Source organism: Alligator sinensis, unplaced genomic scaffold, assembly GCF_000455745.1.
Source record: "Alligator sinensis unplaced genomic scaffold, ASM45574v1 scaffold409_1, whole genome shotgun sequence".
Classification (NCBI taxonomy): domain Eukaryota; kingdom Metazoa; phylum Chordata; order Crocodylia; family Alligatoridae; genus Alligator; species Alligator sinensis.
In genome coordinates this window covers 1,700,936-1,723,645 of record NW_005842284.1, presented here as the reverse complement: position 1 = coordinate 1,723,645, position 22,710 = coordinate 1,700,936, and the positions used below count along the sequence as shown (strand labels likewise).

Below are 22,710 nucleotides of genomic sequence, written 5' to 3'. Positions count from 1 at the left end.
TCCCTACATACTTTGACGAAACTGACACAAAATCCATGAAATCTGTTGACTGAAAAAATGTGCCCAGCTCAGCTGGATGTTCTGCTGTGATGAGACTTACATTCAGCAAAGCAAGGCTAAGGGACATACCCCCCAATATAAAGGTGATCTTTTGATGCAACAAATTAAGAACATAGGACTGAAAGGGGACTTTTCTGCCATTGAGTCCAGACCCCAGTATTTCCAGGTAACCATTTACTCAGAATTCCCCAAAATTGCCACTTCCAGCCCTTACACACAGAACTACATGGTGCAAAGCCAGATATATCAGAAATGCCCTAAAGCATGTCCTCGATAAAAGCAGGTGAGATGAGAGCACTGACAATGTCCTACAATACTGGTTCATATATGTAGAAACTCTTCTATTACTCCCCTCTACATGGTCCTCCACTGGTGGTCTGGTACAGAGATGAGCTGTGAATGTTGCAAAGTTTGTTGGGGTTTTTTTTCCTACTGAACTTGTAAAACTGAAATGTGATGTGACCCTAATGTTTCTAATCCGGCTAGTAACCATGATGATTTTGCTGCTTGGTGACCTGAGGCACCCGATAATGTCCCTGATGCATTTTTTTATTTTGATAAAGAACATCACTTATCTGAATAATAACTTATGGTCTTCCATAGTTTGGTTAAATCACCCAGTGTATATCAAGCGACAGTCAGGAAACCCAGTCTAAGAAAAACCAATTAACTGGGGAAAGACAGTCATCTATCTCAAAAACAGTTACTTGTTCTGCTTTTGTTGAATATTTGATTATTATAAACCTTTCCGTTTTGGGGACTGAACACTTGGCAAGATGTGTCATGCCAATTCTTAGGCAATATAAATGCTCTATAAGCTATGGCAAAACCGCCCATAAATTGCCTGAATTGGAATTGCCTGCTGTATCATTACCATGCTGACGTGGAAAACCAATCAATAACCAGCTTTGAGAACATAGTCTGGCAGCAAGGCTACTGGGATATAGTTGTTAGGGACCAGTAGGTGATTTATTTGATCTGGGAAATAGTAGCTTTTTTGGCACAGCTGAGATGCTTTTAAAACGGGTCCAGTTATGTAAGAACATGAGACGAACATATTGACTGCCATGAGCTTTGTCATTATCCCTGCATCTCAGAATCAAGCTTCAGTATGGACTAATAAAACTCATGTCTCAAAGCTAAAGCCAAACTACTGAACTTTTGACTGGTATATCAACGTACTACTCATCTGTATGCTTGACTTTAGCCCCAAGGAGCAAATGTCATTTACATTGAATCTTGTTGACACTATTGAGACAGTGTTCTGAAATAAGAAACGTTTTGTGCATATATATATATATTGAAGAGAGAAGTGGTCAAAATCTCACAGAAACCCTGAGCTGCCTCAGTTTGAAATCTCCACTCAGTTTGTGAATGCCATAGACTGAACTTTGTTCATGGTGATGGATCTTTTGTAGGAGAATTTTCACCCTGAGCCTCCATGAGCTTGATCAGCCATCAAACCCTTCTGCGAGACACTGCAGAAAACCAAGATCAGTAATATTATAGTAATATTCTGTCAGATAGATGATGCTTCATCACACAACCATGATTCTAGATGCTATACTCACCCTGTTATTTAATAATTATTTATATTGCACAAGTGTCTAGAGACCAATGAGTTGAGGGCTCCATTGTGCTGAGCACTGTACAGACATATAGAAAATGATTGCCCTTTACTTACAGAAAGCAAGCATACAATCACAGTCATGGTCTCTACCTTATTATGTGGAATCATGGGTATAACAAAGGATCTTTAGCCCCAGAACCACAAAACTCTTCCATTTGAGCTAAAAAGCAAAACCTGTGTTGGCTGACTTTTAATCGTTATGTAGGTCAATCCTTCAAGGGTAACATGTTCACACATACTTGAGCTAATCCATTGTGGTAAGAAATTGGAATGTATGCTTTTGGTCAGGCACAAAACCTAGCTTAAGGACTTTCAGCTATCTGGCATGTTATTTGGTACACAGGTAATTGGATATAATTTAATCAGCTAAAGGGGCACAGAAATCAAGCTAGTATAAGCAACAGAAGAACATCTCAAAACCAACCAGAAAATCAAGACATTAATAATCAGGGGTACAGCTGAGACTCATAGAGGTTAATACTGTTCCTGAGTCTACAGGGTTGGCTGCAAAGTCTCCTCTAGAAGGAAAATGTGAGAATGATCTACGAGGCAAGGATTTCTTAATAGGATATCTTTTACTAGAGCAACTATGCAGATGGGATAAACAGTTGGCCTGATAAAAGCTATCATCCCGAGAAATCCTTGCCTCTTGCATAATTTCTGGACCATCCCAACTACAGCATCAATCTTACACTACTATAAGAATGGTCTAGATAATATTAAGATATGTATTCAGCTGGTATAAATCAGTGTGGCCAAGTTAGTGAAGCTATGACAGTTTGCACCCACTGAGAATCTGGCCAAACGTTTTGAACAGTTAAGTGTTGTCAGAAACAATGCCAGTGTTTGAACAGAGGAAACAACTCTGCAGGGACCATGCCAACACCCCCAGTCTCACGGACAGACAGTTAAGTGCCAAGGATCCACAACGTCCATCAGAAACAGAAGGCTCTTGAGCTTCTAGTATCTTATGTAAAGTTCTCTGATATAAATAGTATTGGATTTGCCATGAACTGGAAAAAATGTTGCCGGCATTATTCTTATAGTCCTGACCTTCTATTTGGGTATGCTTCTCAAGAGGCTTGGTGAATTCTTTATGAGTAAGCATATTACATGAGGGTCTATACCTACAGTGCCCGGATGTATCATTTCTGAGAGCAGTTTCTCAGATTTGAAATTTATCAAAATTAAACAAAATAAAATAACCTGAGACTAACAATGGGCCAGAAGAGACCACGGGAACTGGCTTTGAATTGCACTGGAAATGAAATTACTGGCAAAATAAATGTTGGCAAACTAATCAAAGATTTTGCTGGTAGGAAGACTAGAAGAGTGCTTTTTTTAAAAATTAAATCTAATCAGTTGTTCTCATTCTTCAAAAAAATCTAGTTAAAAAAATATGGAACTGAACATTAAAACATCTCCCCTGCATGATGAAACTTTTTCTGACTCTAGCTTTGAGATTTTTCTGACTCTAGCTTTGAGATTTTTCTTTGCCTTGGGACTTCAGCTGAGAGATCCCATAGCAAACAACAGCATTCAAAATTACAGTCTAATAAAGAACGTGGGAGGAAGATATAAGACTAGAAAATTTTGGAACTGTAACATTGGCTTTACAAATTTGGTTCCAGAGTCTCTGGGGAAATAAGGATACGTATGAGTTTTCCAAGCTTGCTCTCTATGTAAAAGCTGGAGATAGTCAAGTGTGTTTTATGCTCTGTGAAAGGTATTTGGGTACAGGTTAACTGACTACTGAAACCAAGCCTGCAAGTATCAAGCAGTGAAATACGTCAGTTTGTGAGGATGTTGTAGAGATACAGCTGCCTTTGCATTAACTAACTATGGATATTAAAAGGGCCAGATTCTCAATTTATGTAAATCAGTAAAGTTCCATTAAAATTGATAACCACGGTTGTAGTCTAGACCTAATTATAAATAGGCTTAGGACAAAAGCAGGACCCCAAAGCCAAAACAACTAAACTTTGTGGAAACATAAGTCTAGATTCCACTTCCATCTCTGATCCCTGGCCTTTAAGACCTACTGTGGAGAAAGGCCAGCAAAACAATGCCAGTACATTTAGAGCTAGTCCTGCTCCCAGTTCAAAGGGATCAAATGTAATTTGCACCAAATCCCCATTATGTCATTCAGGCTTAGTGAAAATGGGTCATTTGTACTGCCATAAGGTAACTGAAGCACATAAAGATGTACCTGAGACAGCTTTAATATAAATAACATCGCAGAGTAGTAGAGTTGGAAGGGACCTTAGGAGGTCATGTAGTCCACCTCCCCACTCAAGGTAGGATGTCTAAACCATCCCAGTCAAGTGTTTGTTTAACCTGCTCTTAAAAGCATCCAAGGATAGAGATTCCACAGCCTCTGTGGATAGCACTGTAACTGCAAAGCATGAGCTTCAACATGCGTTCTACAAGCTCAGCTTGAGCCTTCCATGAAGACCTGGCCCTAGCTCTTCTCCAAAGGCTCCAAGAAAGCTGGTTCAGGTATGCTTACAACACTGCATTCACACTTCATGGCTGCATCCACACGAGCGCACTGTGCATTTCCCTGGAAACAAATAGCAGCAGCACATATTTGTGCCATTACTACTTGTCCCCAGGCACTCATCTGCAAACACACTCTAGCACACAGTAAATTGCCTTGAGTGGGGTAAGGGAGGCTGGGACCAGCACATGGGCTGGCCCCAGCAGCCTACCTGGGGACTTCCCAGGGCTGCAGCGGTGGGGATCCAGGCATGCGGAGCCTGGCTGGCAGCCAGAGTGTGGCTCTGTCTGGCCAGGCTCTGGTTGCAGGTGACACATGCTGCTACCACGTGGGCCGCACTGCTATTTTTCTCTGTGCTTTTTTGAGATACTGGGATTTCCCATTACTCCCCACAACTTGGTGTCATCTGCAAACTTGCTGAGGGTGCACTTTAATATCTTCATCAGTGCCTTGGAAGATGGAATAAACAAAACTGACCCCAGGACCAACCCCTGGGGCATTCCACTTGATACCAGCTGCCAACTAGACATTGAGCCACTGACTACTACCCTCTGAGCCTGATGATCGATCCAGTTTTCTGTCCACCTTACAGTCCACTCATCCAATCCATACTTCCTTAGCTTGCTTGTGAGAATGTTGTGGGAGACCATATCAAAAGCATTGCTAAAGTCAAGGTATATCATATCCACTCTTCTTCCTGCATCCACAGAGCTGGTCATCTCATCATAGAAGGTAGTCAGGTTGGTCAGGCACGACTTGTCCCTGGTGAATCCATGCTGACTGTTCCTAATCACCTTCTCCTCCTCCATGTGCTTAGAAATGGATTCCTTGAGAACCTACTCCATGATTTTTCCAGGGACTGAAGTGAGACTGTAGTCCCCTGGATCCTCCTTCTCCCCTTTCTTAAAGATGGGTACTATATTTGCCCTTTTTCAATTGTCTGGGACCTCTTCCAATCAGCATGAGTTTTCAAAGATGATATTCAGTGGCTCTGCAGTTAATCAGCTAACTCCCTCAGCACCCTCAGGCGTATCCCATCCAGCCCCATGGACTTGGGCATGTCCAGCTGTTCTAAATAGTCCCTAACCTGTTCTTTTGCCACTGTTGGCTGCTCACCTTGAATACGTAGGTGCACTCATTTATTATATATATAGTTCTCTCTCTCTAGATACATATCTAGATATATATTTATACATATATACATATACCTACATCTACATCTATCTATGTATGTATAGATAGATATATAGTAGGTGCTCACCTCAAAAAGCAGGTGCACCTACTTATTCAATGCACCTACTTATTAACAGTACCTTTAAAAGACTTATTCTTTCTTTCTGTTTTTAATTCATGTTGACTCTAGATGCATTGGTCTCCCTGCCAGCTCCTTCAGCTCACTTCCCCTGATGCTTAAATGGTTCAGTGAAATTGTTAGTGCTGGTTGAGCATCAGGGTGAAGGTGATTATTCCTTTTAAAAAAATGTAGATTATTATGTTGTGCTTCACTGGCAGTAAAACCAAATTTGTTTGTCTATGTACAGAAATGTGTCTATTTGCAGGGGTCCCCCTCCTAGTTAAAGAGGCTGCTTACTGATTTAAAAGTCCTTGTGCTGCAATGTTTAGGTAGGAGTATGGCAGCGTGGCTAATCTTTATTAAAGTGGTTTCTAACCCCTTATTAAAAGGGATGGGCAGAGTCAGTGAGACTGATTCTAATTGGATACATACAAATTGCTCTGGGTTGAGACTTCTGTTAGTGAAGCGTAGCTTTTAGCATCCTGCTGCTATCTGTTGAGGCATTTCAGAAATGGAGCAGCAGGACACAAAGACTTTTAAAGATTTGATTTCCTTTCCCTCAATCCTGAACGCTGTCAAAAGTTGCCTGCACCCTGGCACTGAATATAATACTTAATCACCTGATAGTGTGGCTGAGAAACTGGTATGTGGGGACCCAGGGCAGTAAGAGCAAGCAGGCTAAAAATACCAGGTCAGAAACATCTTTAGGCAAGCAGAATAATGAGCATTCTTTTCCCCTAATGAGAGACCATTAAGTGTTGACCATGTTTTGCCCCAGCCCGGGTGAAAGGCACTATAGCAAAATGCAGTGGGGAGTGGGGGAAGAAGAAATGTTTGAAGAATAAAGTGATCAAATCAATTACCATAAAAAAGTTTAATGGTAATTGACAGCCTGTTTGCCTTTGGCGAAATAACTGCTGTTCTCACAGAAACTTGAGAAATAGTTGCTGAAGTTTCTTACTAGAATTTGTAAGGTTCTGCTTATTCAAGAGCTGTCCACAAAATACAAGCTAGAAAACTGTGTGTGTGTGTGTGTGTGCACATGCATACTTGCATACATGCATGCATGCATGTGTGCACATGTGTAGGTGATTCTGCACATGGGGAAACAGTAGGGAACTGAGAGGAAAAAAAGCCTCACTTACTGCCCATTTCAGTTTCTTTCACCATCAGCAAAACTGTACAAGATTATAATTAGCTCCCTATATGGAGTTGTTTCTCAGTAGGTCTCTAAATACTCTATGAAGAAGGTCAGAATCATTTCACAGGATATGGGGCAGAGGTGGGGGAAAGGGGGAATGATCCTGAGGTACCAAGAGGTAAAGTGACTAGCTTGCAACCACCCAGCAGTGCAGCCTGTCACACAAATCAAGAGAAATTAAGGCTGGCTTAAGGACTTTTTGCAAACAATTTGCTAGGAGCAGGTTGTGACTTAGACAATGCACCTGTTCAAGGGAGCAAGAACTCCTCTTATACCACTGCACAGTGGCTGAGCACATGGAGGCAGAAGTGAGTAGAGCTGTGTGCCATTTTATTTCTTTCCTGGAACAGGCAAGTAGGTAGCAGATGAAGCCCCGGCTCCCACCCCAATGTTGACTAGCCTGCCTGGGAGTGTTGCAATTTCTGTTTGTATAAACCACCAGTCACTGGTAATCCCTTGCAGTTGAGGATGATCGTCTTCCACAATTGCTTTATCTGTGGGTCTGAAGGTGGCTGATGGAGGCCGATTCAGGATCGACAGACTCTATTGCAACTCCGGCATGTGTTTCTGTGCAGGGTGGGTGGCTCTTGAGTTCTTGATTCAGTCCACAACACACTGTTTCTGCTGCTCCCACTTTTCCATCTCCTGTTGTCACCATAAGCACTGATATCCTTGCAGCAGACTCCTTCTCCTCTTGGAGCAGTCCTGGACAATAGTCTCCCACAAGTTGCAAATACCGACTGCCAGAAGTGGCAAAGGGAAATTAGGGTGGGGGGAGCATGATCTGAGAGGAAGCTCACGGAGCCTCCCTGGTGCTACTTTTGGCATGCTGGAAGTTACACCTCTTAATAGGAGCATGATGTATGACATCTGACTCTCTAGCCCATGATGATTTTAGCCGTTTCTTCAGCTAGAAATTGAATGGAAAGGGAGCATGGCTTTTTATGCATGCTTTGATTCTCTGAAATTGTTGGCTATAGAGTTCTTGCAACCCCCTGTACTGATTACATTCATTCCATTGCTCGAGAGTCAGAATTTGGTTTGCAAGCAGGCATCTAAGTCACATAGTACTCTCCCAGTTTGGTGACTGGCTGACCAATGCATTGTGAATCATTTCAAGCCAAAGTGAACTTTGCTGTCATGTACAAGCAATTTCCTTTCTTGATTAAATCAAATCTCAGCAACTGAGCTCTGGCGAAATGGTTGCTTTTTGTGCCTTTTAGTGTGAGCCAAACTCTAGTCTTAATTACTTTCACCAACAATGATTCCTTAAGAAGAACCAACAGACCTAATCAAATGATGGCTTCCAGTTGGAAGGTAGGTTGGAAACCATATACTGTGCAGCCAACTCTGTAAGAAACTTACCATTTGTTCAGCGTAGAGAGCTGAGCTTATTATAGGTTTCTCAGACAGCGCATTTTCTAGCTTGTTCCAGCTATGTGTTATTACTCGCACCTGCAAACCTTTACACATCAGTCAGGCATACTTGCTTACCTCCCCATCTCAATCAGGGTCCCTGCTCCCTCCTACACAATGTGATCCCATCATTACCTTGCTTTGTCACCTTTGCTGCTACCTGATATAGGATACAGGTTTTGCTAGAACAATAGATAAAAGGTATGCCCTCAATTTTAAAGTGCAATAATTAAACATCACCTCCTGGGGCTGTAATGAAAAGTTTTCAGACAATTTGGGGAAAACCAATAAAAGACTCAGAAGACCTTAGAGATAAACTTATCAAAAATGTCATTAACTTACAAACCCTCACAATACAGATGTTCTGTTATCGAGAACAAACTGGCCTCTGGAAAATGTGCCTTCACTATCCAAAATCCCAAGAAAATGGGAGGAAGAGAAGGGAAGGATTAAATCTTGGCTCTTTTTCTTTTTTATTTAAAAAATAATGACCCTGGATACAAGCTCTGTCCACAGAGATGTTTGTTGTAGCACTCATTGCCATCCCTGATCCTTGCACATGCACATATTAAGGAATGGGAGGGGACAATTTAACTGGTATGTATTCCAATTAATAACCAGGAGGAATGGTGAGAAACAGGATTGATCTTGAAAGAATAACAAGGGAGAGGACCAGCTTCCAGTGTAGATCCACCAAAAAATGCAGAGTTGGAAATATACCTACTACATTTCTACCAGTGTAGTGCGCAAGACCCAGGGAATTATTATATTTATAGGCAGCAAATGAATGAGCAAGTTAGAGTAACATTTATAAAGTATCTTATAAAGGCATTTTATCTATTAATGTAGTATTACCCAAATACTTAGGGTTTATCCCCCACAGTAGTAAAGTTGGCCACTCTCACACCCCCATTACTTCAGCCACTTCCCCTACTAGTGACTATGGATACCAATTCCACGCCCATTACTTCCCCTGTGCTCGGTCCCTCCCCTCTACAAAGGGCTGTGCCCTACATCTTCGGAATCTGGGTATTAATGTATTAACAATAGGTCTGGCTTTACAGTGAAAAACTATGATCGTTCTCTGGTGCTTCTGCTGTCAGATCATATTCTCTGCTCTGAGTGGAGACCATGGCAATGAAGTTTGTGAATTCAAAGAATGTGCATGAACTCTAAGCTAAAAATGTCCAGGACTGTCAGGTGATTGTCATCAGTAAGGAAGCTGAGATTACGTATATTTCTAAACTCTTCAGGACAAGGACTGTTCAGTGTCTGTATAGCACTTAATACAATGGATTCTCCTGTCCATGACCAGGGCTTCTAGAAATTATAGTAATGCAAATATTAATAGGTAGCAGCACCCCAATCTCTTTTTTTTAAACACATGATAAAGATCCAAGTGGAGGGGGGGAGAGATTTATGACTCTTAAAAATGCAATACTTCTGTCTAAATAAAAAAAAACACTGATGTATAAGAAATGTTAATATACACTTATACTGATGTATAAGAAATGTTAATAGGGGGAAGGCAGACCAGAGAAGGATCAGTTATTCAAGGCTGCCTGCAAAGATCGTGCCTAGCGAAGGACACACTTACATATTCCATGCATGATTTTGGCAGTAAGCAGGCATGATTCTTGTTCATTTGCCAGTGCTAATAATAAAACTCCCCTTCAAACTTCAGTATGTGGCTTATGTTCCTTGGGGAATTGCTAAGCTTGAAGGAAAAAACATGAAAATAAAGCATCTATGCATAAAAAATCACTGCTAAGCATACTCAGTGAATATCTCTGAGCATTTTTAGCTTTTCTACTCCGTGGTATAGGCTACAGGGAACACTTTTGGCCTGTGCTGAAGTCCTTGCACTCATTCGCAATCAGTTTCTGATGCCAGATTAAGCCTGTGCCTCTAATCTTCAAAGCAATAAGCAGACCAAGCCCTAGCTACTCTGAAGAGTGAATGGTCTATCAGAGTCAGCTGCACTCCTGAGGGACAATGCAGATCATAAAGCCCAGGACAAGGCCTTTGAGGGAGGGGTGGGGGGGTAATAAAACATTTGCAGTCAAGGGGATCCCTATATGGAACAGTCTTCTGAAGAACCTCAGGTGAACCTGGAGTCTGACCAGGTTCTGATCTGGGTAAGGGAGACTTGCCAGAGGCTCCATTAAGTCTATGAGAGACTTGATTATTGCATTAATTTTATAAGGAGTGATTCCAATACTACACTGACAGGCAACAGTAGAAAATCTCAAACTTAAATATGTAGATCACTGAAACCCTATTCCTCATTCTGATATAACGTGAGGCTGGGACCAGGTGTAGCTGCTGTTATACTCTTGGGATAGTTTTTGTAAGATAGGTTTAAAAGTATCCTACAAAAAGGCAGCAATATCCACCGAAAACCTTTCTGAGACTACAGGAAAAGCACTTTCCATAGTTCTGGTCAGGTCCCTTTTCTTTTTTTCTAAGACATCCCAAGCATAAACATTACAGATTTCAATTCACACAAATTAGAAATAACAAAATAACAGTTAAAAGTTCTCACAGGGCACGTCTACACGAGATGCTATGTCACCATAGTGACAAGCTACAGCAACGTAACGTTGGCGGTTACTAACCATGATGCTGCTGCTACTGTGCAGTAGCTCGTTGCTACTGTGCGGTAGAGTGGAAAATGACTCGTGCACTGCTCGGACTTCACAGTACCAACTGTGCAGTCAGGGGCACATGTAGACATGACCTGTACAGTGATACAAACTTGATCACATCATATGTTTGGAGCCTTTTTTTCCTCCTATCTTGAGTCAATATTGTGCCATTTCAGAAGAAAAAAGTTGTCCTAAAACCGGTCTTAGCAACTCCTAGAGGGCCTGCATCACAAAGGGAACTCTGTGGCAGATACCAAGCTGAGGTAGCGACTCCTAAGCCATCCCCTCTCTGTGGTTAATGTAGGAGGCCTAGCTAGGGGAGAGGAATGTGTTCAAGTTGCCCTACTAACCCCCAGTCCTTTGGGACAATGCCTAATGAGCGCAATCAAGCGAGGCCGTCAGGCTGCTCTACTCTGTGCCAGAAGTCTAGCTCAGCAGAGAATGCCTACAGGATTAGTGATGCAATAATATCACCTTTGCGCTGTTCTCCTGTTATTCAGGTGCACTGAATGTTCTTCGGTTGCAGGTGAGGATTAGGACCATTGCCTGTGCGTAAACATACATATAGCTGTCTGCCAAGCAATTACTTTTCCAAACCTGTTCATCCACAGCAGTGCTCAAGATCTGGTCTAGAAGGGACTGTGTTTGGATTTTTTTAGTCTGCCTTTATTCAATGGAGTGACACCAGTTTACATCAGTAAAGCATTTGTCCCACTTGCATTTAAGTTTTGTGCTAAAACCACGGCAGTGCTAGCTGGTACGATAATTGCTGATCATTGCCTGTACTAAAATACCAGTGATGAATCATTTCACAAAGAGCCATCCCCATCAGCAACTTGCACACAGCCTACAAACCTCCAAAACATAGCCTTTCCTTATCTAGCCACTAGGGCGGTGTGAAGCTTTGGTCCCTGTTTTGATTTGGCAGAGATTCAGACTGATTTGGTGGCCAAATCTCCAAATCCAAATTGAATCAAGGCACCCTTTAATCTCTCCAAATCGATTCGGAGAGATTCAGACAGATTTAGTGATTTGGATGTAGATACAGCTTTAAATGCTTTTTCTACATACCTCTAGGTAGCAGGGGCTCTGAGCGCTGTGGTGCTGGGGCAGATGCACTGTCCTACAGAAGTACGGGGGTCTCCCCAGCGTGCTCAGCAGCAGACCCGGATGTGGACCAGAAGCACTTTTGGGTCCACCAGGGAGCATGATGGGGGCCACCCCCATGCCTCCCCCGGCTTGGTGACTGGTGCCTCCTGGGTCTGAGTGGGCACCTGGGGTCCCCCTGTGACCGATCACTGGGCCAGGGGGGCGCAGGGGGCCCCCCCTGTACACTCCCCGGCAGACTCAGAAGTGGACCAGAAGCACTTCCGGTCCAATTCCGGGTTCGCTGCCGAGCACGCTCGAGAGCCCCCCGTGCTGCTGTGGGACACTCCATCCACCCCAGCACCGCAGCAATCATGAGCCGTGCTGCTACCTCAAGGTATGTAGAAAAAACTTTTAAAGCTGTGCCTGTGTTCGAATCGCTGGTTCACTGAATCAGCATTGAACCGTCAGATTCGGATTTGGCAGAATCAAATCAGGGACAGTGATCCAAATCAACAGATTGAATCGCTGTCCCCGATTCAGGCCGAATCCAAATCCAGATCGAATAGGGCCTGTTTTGCACACCCCTACTGGCCACCTTAGAGAGCAGATTCCATTAGCTCAGCAGCTAGAGCCAACTGTTAAGCAAAGTGGCTATATCATTCATATTATAACTGTGGTATCCACCTCAAAAATATAGCAAAATGAAAGGAGACATCACATAGAATAACTAGCATATCTTGCCCCAGTTCTTCCCTCAGCCTCCAGGATATGACATCAAGGAATGAAGGGTTTGACATCCCCTGAGCAGGAGAACTGGGCTCTCTGAAAGGGATGTTCAAGCTGTTTTTGCTTATGCCAGCAAGTCTTGAAGTTCAAAGTGTAAGAGGTACTACTCAAAATAAATCAAGCACGATAGGGCTATAATTCTGTTTATTATAAATGACCCTCTATTTCCAAACCCCTTAATGGCAGAGGCCACCTTACTGGACGATTTAATAACCCGTGATGCCATATTGTGATGGTTTTGTCTGGAAATCAAAGACCAATCTAAACTTGAGGTGGGTCTTGTTGGTGCTTCAGTTATCAGCCTTTCATCTACTGGTCATGCAGCCCAAATGCCTTCTTTTTCTCCCAATATACCTCCCCTTGAAAGTTATCTATAGAAGTGGCTTATTTTTTCTAGCTGTCTTACACACCACCTGCCTGCTCCTTTCTGAAGTCTGGTAGTTTCCTTCTCAGATTACCAAGGAGTTATTTCAAACTAGGTGTTGGGTATGGGGTGAGTTCCCAGGTGAGGATTCACGTCCCCACAATTTAAAGGCTCTTGAGGGGAAAGGAAATGCATTGCCCACTTTCATAGGGCAGAAGGACCAGGGAAACCCTTCTGATCCCACTGCAAGTACTGTTTCATTTGTGAGCTCGATTGCAGAGAAGAATCAGAATCCTTAGGGTGGTAGCTTCTGTTTCCAAGGAATGCCTTAGCTATGATGTGCTAGGGAGTATTAGGTGCTGCTAGGGGACAGAGAATAGGGGACAATGGGGGAAGGCTGCCTACCCTCTTTGCTCAAAGATTATAAAGGTAAGTGGTGGAAGGGCACCTGGGGGCTTCGAGGTGGGTACATTGGTAGGCGGAGTTTTTAAATCCAAACGTCCAAGAGTATTGGTTGAAATTGATGCAGGGCAGGCCCTATGACCTGGATCCCAAATACCCTACCATTCCAATGGTCTATCTAGAATCCTTTAGTAGGTGCAGGAACCTGTTCTCTAGAAAGCTGCAGAGCTTAAGACTACAGGTTTGCTCCAGTTACTAAATAGGATAAGAAGGAATTAGTTTAAAGTGGAGTTTTCATCATGGCTGATCATGAAAACTGTTATGGAAAGGGCCTGCCCACCCAAATAATTTCTGGAACTAGTAGTTGAAGGCTAGAAAATGATATTTAGAGGTTTGCTTTTAGGAATTGGCTTGTAGGTAAAGTAGACATTGTACTAGAACAATGATCCAGGGGAACAGCAAGGGTTAACTGGTTTCTAAAAGCCTGGTTGTGACAAAGTGGACACCCCTGCCTGAGGCCAATAGACAAACAGGCTGTGAAATTTGCATGGTGTTCCCTGAAAACCCATAACAAAGATGATAAGGGAACCTGTTGCATTGGCGCCAGGTCACAGTGCCTAGCTGCAAAACCCTGGCATTTCCGGTTTTGGTGGACAGACTAAATTAGGAAGTCAGGCATGCTCAAATTAAGACACCAGTAAATGACCAAATTAAGATGTGTGCATGTGATGGGTTTGTGGAAACAAAGGAATATGCTGACAGATCAGAAAATGGACAGTATGATGATGACTACAGGGAAAAAAAATCTATGGTACCCATAAATGAAGGGTCATCAGAGGAGTAAGAATACAAAAGAGGGATTTCAGAGCAGCAAAAGGCCCTCTTGGGTGAATCGAAGGCCACCATGGACAGAGGGTGCACCACCAGCCCATCTCACCCACCCCATTGGCCCTCGACCTCCAAGACTGCTGACATTCAAGAAAGAACCACAGAGTGAAGCTCACATACTGGCCAGGAGTATCTTTCCTCTGTGGACCTTGGAACTGGTAGATAAAATAGGGTGGGGAGCGGTATTTTGTTTGCCTTGCCTGCATTACTCTTTTTACTCTGTGTATCAATAACATTTGCCTATTATGGCAAGAAGAAGTTGTGGTTAGTCTGAGGGTTTGGGTCCACCCAGAATAAGGTATCTTGGTCACAAATCCAGTGCCAATAGTAGTAATCAGTTTCTTGCCTATTTTAGTCCCAGTTTAACAGCAGTGAATCTTTAATGTTGTATGATTTAAGCAGAGAGAGTGCAAAACGGGAACACTGGGCTTAAGGTCCCCATTAGCATGGGGGAAACGTGCTTTCAGTTCTCCATTGCATCTTGGGAGTCCTTCCAATGTAAATAAGTATTTATTTTAAATACTTTCACTAAGTTCTTCCTGTGAGTGTCTAATCAGTGCCAGAGAGAGAGAGCTAGGTCCGCTGCTTCCATCAGCGGGCTCTCCCTTCAATTCCTTATGACAAGATGATGAGCTTCGGCTGGTAGGAGTATCATTACTGTTGGCAGTCTGATTCTGCTCTGCACTGCGTTCTCTGGCAAGGCATCCATTTAATGTAAAGGCAGCAGAAGTCAGCTCTTTACTTCAAATGCATCTCACAGGGTTATCCCTAGAGAAGTGTGTTTACCTTATAACCTTCAGAATATTTGCTAAGAAAAAGGGGTAGAAGATTTTTCAGTAAAGCCAGTGTTGTCATCTTATGTCCTTGAAGCATGTTATTTTCAGGGGCCTAAAAAATTGTGCAGTTACCTGCACTGAACTTTTGAAAATTCTGCAGTGACTGTTTTGGGAATATCTATATTGAGCAGCAAAAACCAGTCTGGCCTTCCCATGACTGCTGCTTATCATCTCAATACTTCCTTCTTTAGCTAGTGTGGTACTGACTCCATTTTTTAAAAATTCTGTTTGCATCTTACCTAATGCGCTATCAAGGCATTGTAACTTGTTTATTATGAAGGTCAACATTCACCACACAGCTACCACAGATAACACTTATGTTAAGTGGCACATTGGTCAAGGGTGTTCATGCCACAGATAGCCATTTGCCATGGTTTACTACTAGTCAAGTTAGTTCTTAAGCTGAAGTGGGAGCAGCTTGTGCTTTGGTCCTAGATACAGTCCTTGTGACTCAATCAGGGACTGAGGTATGGTAGAACTTGTGACATGTACTTATTATTGTTGGATCTTGACCTCTTAGGGAGACCTGTGAGATAATATGTGGATTTAAATTATCCATCAAAGAGGTGTGACCTGGGAAGACTCACCATGAAGTGAATGGTCAGCTGGGAAATCACACAGTGGGTCTTCCTCCTCCTCATGTTTTCTCTTGCCTTCTAAGTGCTCATGTACTTCATCTTCACTCAGAAAGGCAGCTGGGCTTGTATCCACAGAAGTAGATCTCCGGCAGTGAACTGGCTGCAGCATGTTCATGTTGGTCCTGGGGGCAGAGCATGTGGCTTTACTCAGCATCTTTGTTGAAGATGAGTCATTGTATGATTTCCATGCATTGCTGCAATCTGTGAAGAGTACAGTAAAGGATTGCTTTATATCAGGCAGAGGGATACTACCCTTCAGCTGCAATAAAGCAAGAAATGTTAGCACTTATACTTTGACTGGTAGACAGGCAGGCAAGGAGACTTGAACAAGGCAAGCTAGACATCAGGAGGAATGCACTAAATCATGCTGAACTGTGAGGTAAGGCTAGGATGACCTGTTACCTTGACATTTTTGGTGTGAGCACATGTTTGGGCAGACCTGTAATCCCCACAGATCCAACATCTCTCTTTCACTTGACTACATTCTTTCCACTTGCAAGGCCCCACAAGCCAGATTTTCAAAAGAAGGCTGTACCTGTGAGCAGGACCAGATGTTCAAGAAAGCACAGCACCCACTTAGGCTTCTAAGTGTTTGGTGTTTGGCCAATAGTGTCCCAACAGGAGTTACTGGATGCCAGTTGTTCAACCTCATTAGGTGTACAAATGGAGACGTGCGTGCTTTTGAAACTCTACTCACACCTGGTGGTGCTGTGCACTTGCAAGTCTAGCCCTGAGGAATATTGAAACTCTGACCATTCATTACACACTCATCTTTCTCATTGAAAAGCTTCAGAGGGAGCTGCATGCACAGGCGGCTAACACCACTCCATCGGTTCTGAAGAGGTAGCTGTGTGGAGAGCCATCTAAAGAGTAGTCATCCAAGTTGTCTTTTACTCACTGGTCCTTATCAATTTACCTGCAGTGGACTTGAACTGACCCTGATTCTTGAAGTCCTCATATTTCTCTGGCTTGATAGCAAGGAGTACTACTGAGAGACCATCCATCTGATTGTCAGGCACGATTTTGTCCTATTATAAAGATGAATATTGCGAGGACCCTGGCTGTTGTTCCTTTCCTGTTTCAGTTTCAGGAGAGTATAATCTTGCCAAATTTTAATCTAGTTTTGGTGAGCCTATCCCCATGGTAATGTGATTTTTGCCTGACAATTTGTATAGAAAGAAACCTTGACTTTTAATATGTATTATACTGTAATTTTGGTGTAAGCTCTGGCCTTGACAAAGTCCCTAACTCTTTAGGCTTTATGTTTTATGTTTGAAATGTGTACCCTTCTATTTGTAACCACCATCAAAGCAATGGAAATGATATTACCTTGAGACAAAGAACCCAATTCCGTCCTCAGAGAAACACACAGTTACCTCAGTGGGAATTGCACAATAGTATCAGAGAGCACAAGCTGGCATGAAGAAAATATGCTTGGAAGAGCTTTGGAAATTACCCAAAGCCTCCTGTCAATAAAGGACAATTGTTCAAAAGTTATCTTCAAATTATCACAAATCTCTGGAGAGACTTCTACATACAATTGCATAAAGGCCGAGTTGGTTGACTTTTTAAGCTTGAGGCAAGGTTCAACCCTTCACTCAAAAGCTGGCAAGAGGAGGTTTGTGTGAGTTGGTGTTTACTTTGTTCCTCTGTGGGTCTTTTCATTTTGGAGTTAGTGATTAAAATTAGTCTGTTGTTCAAAAAAAAATTGGCTATGTAAGAAAGGAGAATGGTCCTGTATAGATGTCACTAGGTCAGGGAGACCTGGGTTCAAGTATCTCTTCTGCTTCAGAGTTCCTGTGAACTCTGGTCAAGTCATCTAGCCTCTCAGCCCCCCAGCTCTCCATCTGTAAAATGGTGATAATGCCACTTTCTTCCCTCCTATGTGTGTTGTGAGGATGAATTACAAGGTGCTTAAGTATTGTAGTGATGGTGGCCAGAGAAACACATAAGATAGGATGCTTTGGGTTTTATGGGGGTGGTGTTTGCCCATATATGAAGCAGTTAAATTACATTATCACATGACTGGAAGCAGGTATTTTTGGGGAGGTGATATCTTTTACTGGACTAATGGCATGATTGGAATAAAGTTAGAGAAACTTTTGAAAGCAAGGCATTCTTTATCAGGTCACCTTGTCTTGCATTCTTACCACTCCCAAAAAATTCTTGCCTCTCACATAATTCCAGGACCATCATGGCTACAACATCACTCTTACAGTCCCATTATGACATGACATCCTGTCCTTCAATCCTCCAGGCCCAAGAGGTCATAATGTATCTCTCTCAAGCGCTCAGATAACAAAGTGAATGGTCATGACATATGCTTCAAAAAAGACATTGTTAAGCAAGGAAAGAAAAAGACTAGGTGGGAAAAGGGGAGGACAGACAAAAGAGCATCTTGTATCTATGGGGGTTTGAGTAAAAGACTGAGAAGACCAGAAGCAGGCATCCATTGACAACATCATGGAGGCAAAGTGGGATGGAATAAGCATAGCAGGTGGGTTTGTAAACTCAGTAGCTCAGGGGGTGTTGGTTGGAATCATGATAGACAGGGAGTTGATGAGAGAACATGGATACAGGGAGAAAGGATGATATTTTGCTTGGAGGCACCAGAGTGGAAATTGAGAGGCCTGGACTATTTCTTCAGCAGTTTCCTTACTGAGCTTTATATTGTTGATGAACACTCTTACTTCTTTCAGTGAACGAATAGTCTGGTTGGGGTGGCAGCTTTATAAAGCAGTTCCCCCCCCCCCGGACAATATTCAGCAGAGAATTGTTTTAAAGGTATTTATGAATTTGATCCAGAGTGAAATTTCCACTGGTGAATGCAGCTTTTTGCTGCAAGGATGGTAACATTTCAGCCTGGCACCAGCTGGGATGCTTGTTACTGATATGCAGAGAAAGGGCTTTGACTGCTGACTCAGAATGGCCTTTCTGGTATGGCTTTCATTTGCACAGGAAATGGTGGAAAATTTCAGGTAAGGATGGTAAATCTCTCTTGTTGCCAGAATATTACACAATGTGGGGCAAAGTTTTTTTGTTTTGTTTTTTTGTTGTTGGGTTTTTTTAGGTTTCCCTTTTCTGTTCTCCACCTGTGGTTCAATTCCTAATTACTTTAAAAAAGCAAGTGGGTGGATTACTGGATTTATTTTTTATGAGCTGAGTGATGTGGCGATATTGACCAGGTGTAACCTGCTCATTTATATTTCTTTATCTGTCTTCTGCTTTGCAATAAAGTGGGTGGAGTACTTTTAGGGGCAAAGCAAGCAAACAACTTATTCAGATTTTGCAGGGTAGTAAGAGTGAATTTCTGTGTGTTTGAACACCTCTTGCACAATGAGAAACAATGCAAGCATAAACCAATATTCCTGCTTTAACTGCTACACAAACAATAATGTCCCATATGGTCAAAGTCTCCTGCTTATGCCAGCCTGACAGTTCAAACAAGTTCCTACTGGTGGAATGTCAGAATGAGAGGAAGTGAAGGACAAGCATTTTTAGTTCAGGCCTATTTCTATGCCTGCTGAAATCAAGCTCCCATGAATTCCAGTAGAAGGTGGGTCAGGCCATGAAACACATCACCCATCACAGAAGGTAGCAGAACTTCCCCCTTTTCAGTTAAAAGGACCTAATCCTTCAGTAATTCTTGCCTAAGAAAAGTTATCAGAGTCCTGGCAGTCTACTCAGCAGATGACAGGCAGAGACGTTAGGGCAGCAGTGGTCAACCTTTTGGCAGGCGTGCCACAAGATAAGCACTGACCTCTCCCCTGAGTGCCACTCTGATCCCCTTCCCCTGCTCTGCTCTGTCTTTCTTGCCTGACGTGCTGATGTTTTCCCTGATCCCTGCCTGATCTGCAGTGTGGGAGAAACTAAAGATTAAATATAATGAACTGGGGGAAACTGGCTTCCACTTCAGAGTGTTCCATCTTGAGCTCTGCAGGAATTGTTTGAACTCCTGGCCAAGTCCACTATGCCATGGATCCCATGCTGGAGCTTGGCATCACCTTGCAGTAAGTTTTTCAAAGTGAATTATATGACTCTTAGCAGCGAGGAGTGTGAGGGATGGAGAGCGTATGCTCCTTTACACAAATCCCACTGAAGTCAATCAAACAAATTTCTGTTAACTCCGATGGGTTATGCATCAGACCCATAGATCATAGCAGCCTGTGGACAGGTGCTGCACACACTTCTCACAAGGCACTAGCAGTACATTTCATCCCTGAGCTGCATCTATTTTTGTCTTAGGAAAGGCCTACATAAACTCTACCAGTGCATTTCAATTCTGACCTACTCTGTCCTCTGTTTTTCTGGTCCTGCCCACCATCCCTAGTATATCTGAGCACTGGCTTCCAGCACCTCCTATAATTCCACTCCTGAAGCACATAGACTTCTGGTAATGCAGCTGGAACCTGTACCACACCCGTGCCTGCTCTTCCAGTCTTGGAATTCCCTGCAAGTTGTCCAGTGCATTTCATTCCACACCATAAATGCCCCTACTCCCCTCTCAACCAGCAGTAAATACATCAGCAACGGGCTGCGTGAGTACATAGCTTATTTCAGACCAAGGCTCAAGGTTGAGTGCCTTTGGGCAAGTCTACACCACATCTCAGAGCAGCCTTGAACATACGCCAATCAGCATGTCCGGTGTTTGACATTGCTCTAAGGCAGCTACATTGCCTCATTATCTGGTGTTGATCCAGAGGGGTTGGACTGAGTGGGTGGCATGTGTTTCATGGGCACTCCAGGGTGCAGCATGGAACCAATGTGGACTCATCGTTTGATGAACTGAAGCAATCGTCTTGAGATGTAGGGTTTACGGAGCTCCATTGCTGTTTGGAAATAAATCTTATATGGAGAAACTAGAGTTTTTACTTGGAGAAGTGAAAAGGCCATTAACATAGGCATCTAGTTGGGATGTTAACATATGTATGTTGTTGTTGCCTAACAATCAAAAAGCTTAAACTTTGTCTTGCATTTTAAAGCCACTTCATCAATAATAAAATAATTAATATAATAAATTAATATAATAAAAATTAAAATAATGTTTGTAGCTTCCAAGGAACATAGGAGTGGAAGGGGCATCTTGGACCTTTGAGGCCTGTCCCCCTGCATGTCTAGGCAACTATTTACTGAAGGAATTACCAAACTCATTGCTTCAACCTTTACACATAAATACAATGTACGATACCTGAAACATCAAGAACAACTCATCACGTGCAAAGCAGATGAGATGAGGGCACTGATGCTGCCCTGCTACTGAAATGTCAGGGAAGTTATTGGTTAATATATGCTGAGAAGATCTGAGGAAGAGGATCATGCACCACATTACTGAGAAAGACAAAATCTCTGCAGTCCATGAGGCACTGACCTAGTGGAAAAATTCCTTCCTGACTTCAAATCTGCTGATTGCTATGGCCCTAAGTGCAAGTCCAAGGAACTTCAGAAACTTCTAAGTTTTCTAAGTACCAGCAATAACTTCAGCAGAGTTCCAATAAAAATCCTCTTTCTTAGCTGTGGCTGTGTTTTAGTGCTTCAGAAGAAAGTGAACCCTGTTTCCTACCCCAGAAAGCAGTGGTATTCTTAAAGAGAAAAAAAATCCTTTAAGACTTCAACAAGTAATTAGTAAGAGCCCTGAATAATGGGGTTACCAGGTACCTAAAATGGTAGAGAACCTACCGTTTTACCCCAATTCAGGGACTATAGCAAGGTCCTGTGGGGATCCCTACATAATTTATTTAGTTTTTCCATGTTCTAGTGATTAATTATCTAATATTTGTGCCTATAAAATATTAAGAGCTATTGTTACTTACAATATATATTTTATATTGCAATAAACATATGGGTAATGGCATTCATTTAGCAGGCAGCAGATGTGAAGGATCTATTATTGTTTTTCAGTAGTGGACAGAAGAGTCATATGCTCTTTCTATAGCTAGAGTCTCTTTCTAGCTGATGACATTTCCTCAGCTTGAGCTTGATCTGTTTGTGCTTTTAAACAAAAAAAGAAATACAAATTACAATCCATCAAGTCAAGGGATGGGCCTTGCTGTGCTTGCTGCCTCACTTGCGAGGCAAAGAACTAACTGTGCTCTCAGCTGGAACAGTCTGCTGTGAAAATGTATTTGTGTTGATATGCAGTAATAAGAATCCCAGCCATCCTTAGAATCCTATGTAAAGACTTGTCACAGCTAGTACTGGCACTGACAAGCTTAAATATGAATGGAAACAGGGGTGGGTATCTCCAGCATTACACTCCCAAATATACCACAGTTAATGCATAGTCCTATCTATGCTACAAAAATCTATTGACCTGTGAGTCTCAATTAGGACACAGAAGTGTCCCAAATTGTTAAAGGTAGTGTTGAAGTGATGTTGCTGTGATAGTCCAGGAAATATGCAAGAGGCAAGACTTTTTGTGAGTGATATCTGTTATTGGGCATAGACAAGCTTTTGGGTATTACAGTATTTTTCTTCAGGTCTGTCTGTATCTCTCCACAGATCTAAGGAAGGATACTGTGATGCACAAAAGCTTGTCCATGTCTATCCCAATCATACAGCTGCTCCACTAAAAGATATCACCCATAAGAATCCATGCCTCTCTCCAATTGTTAAAAACAGTTCAGTCATCCGGTTTTGGATGAGAATGAACCGTTTATTTTATTTATTTTTCCCAAACTGCATGTTCAGAATCCCTTTATGGCTTTGCAAAATAAACTGCTCTTTCATGATTCAGGAAATGGGTTTGGTGCTGCCAGCACCAATGCCATGTCTGTAGTGCCGGTCTTTAGGAATTTTCCTGCCACTGCCTTGCTAAGAACAGTGTTCATGGTTCAACCACTACTGTAGACTGTCCGCTGGATGTTTTAATCACCAGGTGGTGCAGACCTGTGCGGAGCTGGTAAAATGATACTGATAAAACACTGGGGGTTGATTTATTCTGGCATTCCTCATCACTGGT

The 22,710-nt window shown here is 42.6% G+C and overlaps 1 protein-coding gene across 1 annotated transcript in view; it reads right to left on the bottom strand.

Moving 5' to 3' along the window:
- The window catches only part of ISX (intestine specific homeobox), a gene marked incomplete at its 3' end in the record, with an annotated part of 27,253 nt that overhangs the window by 2,354 nt on the left and 2,189 nt on the right, over positions 1-22,710 (bottom strand). The window contains exon 2 of the mRNA XM_014521982.2: positions 15,702-15,953. Coding sequence (XP_014377468.2) covers positions 15,702-15,953 — 252 coding nt within the window. The remainder of the gene's footprint in view (positions 1-15,701; positions 15,954-22,710) is intronic.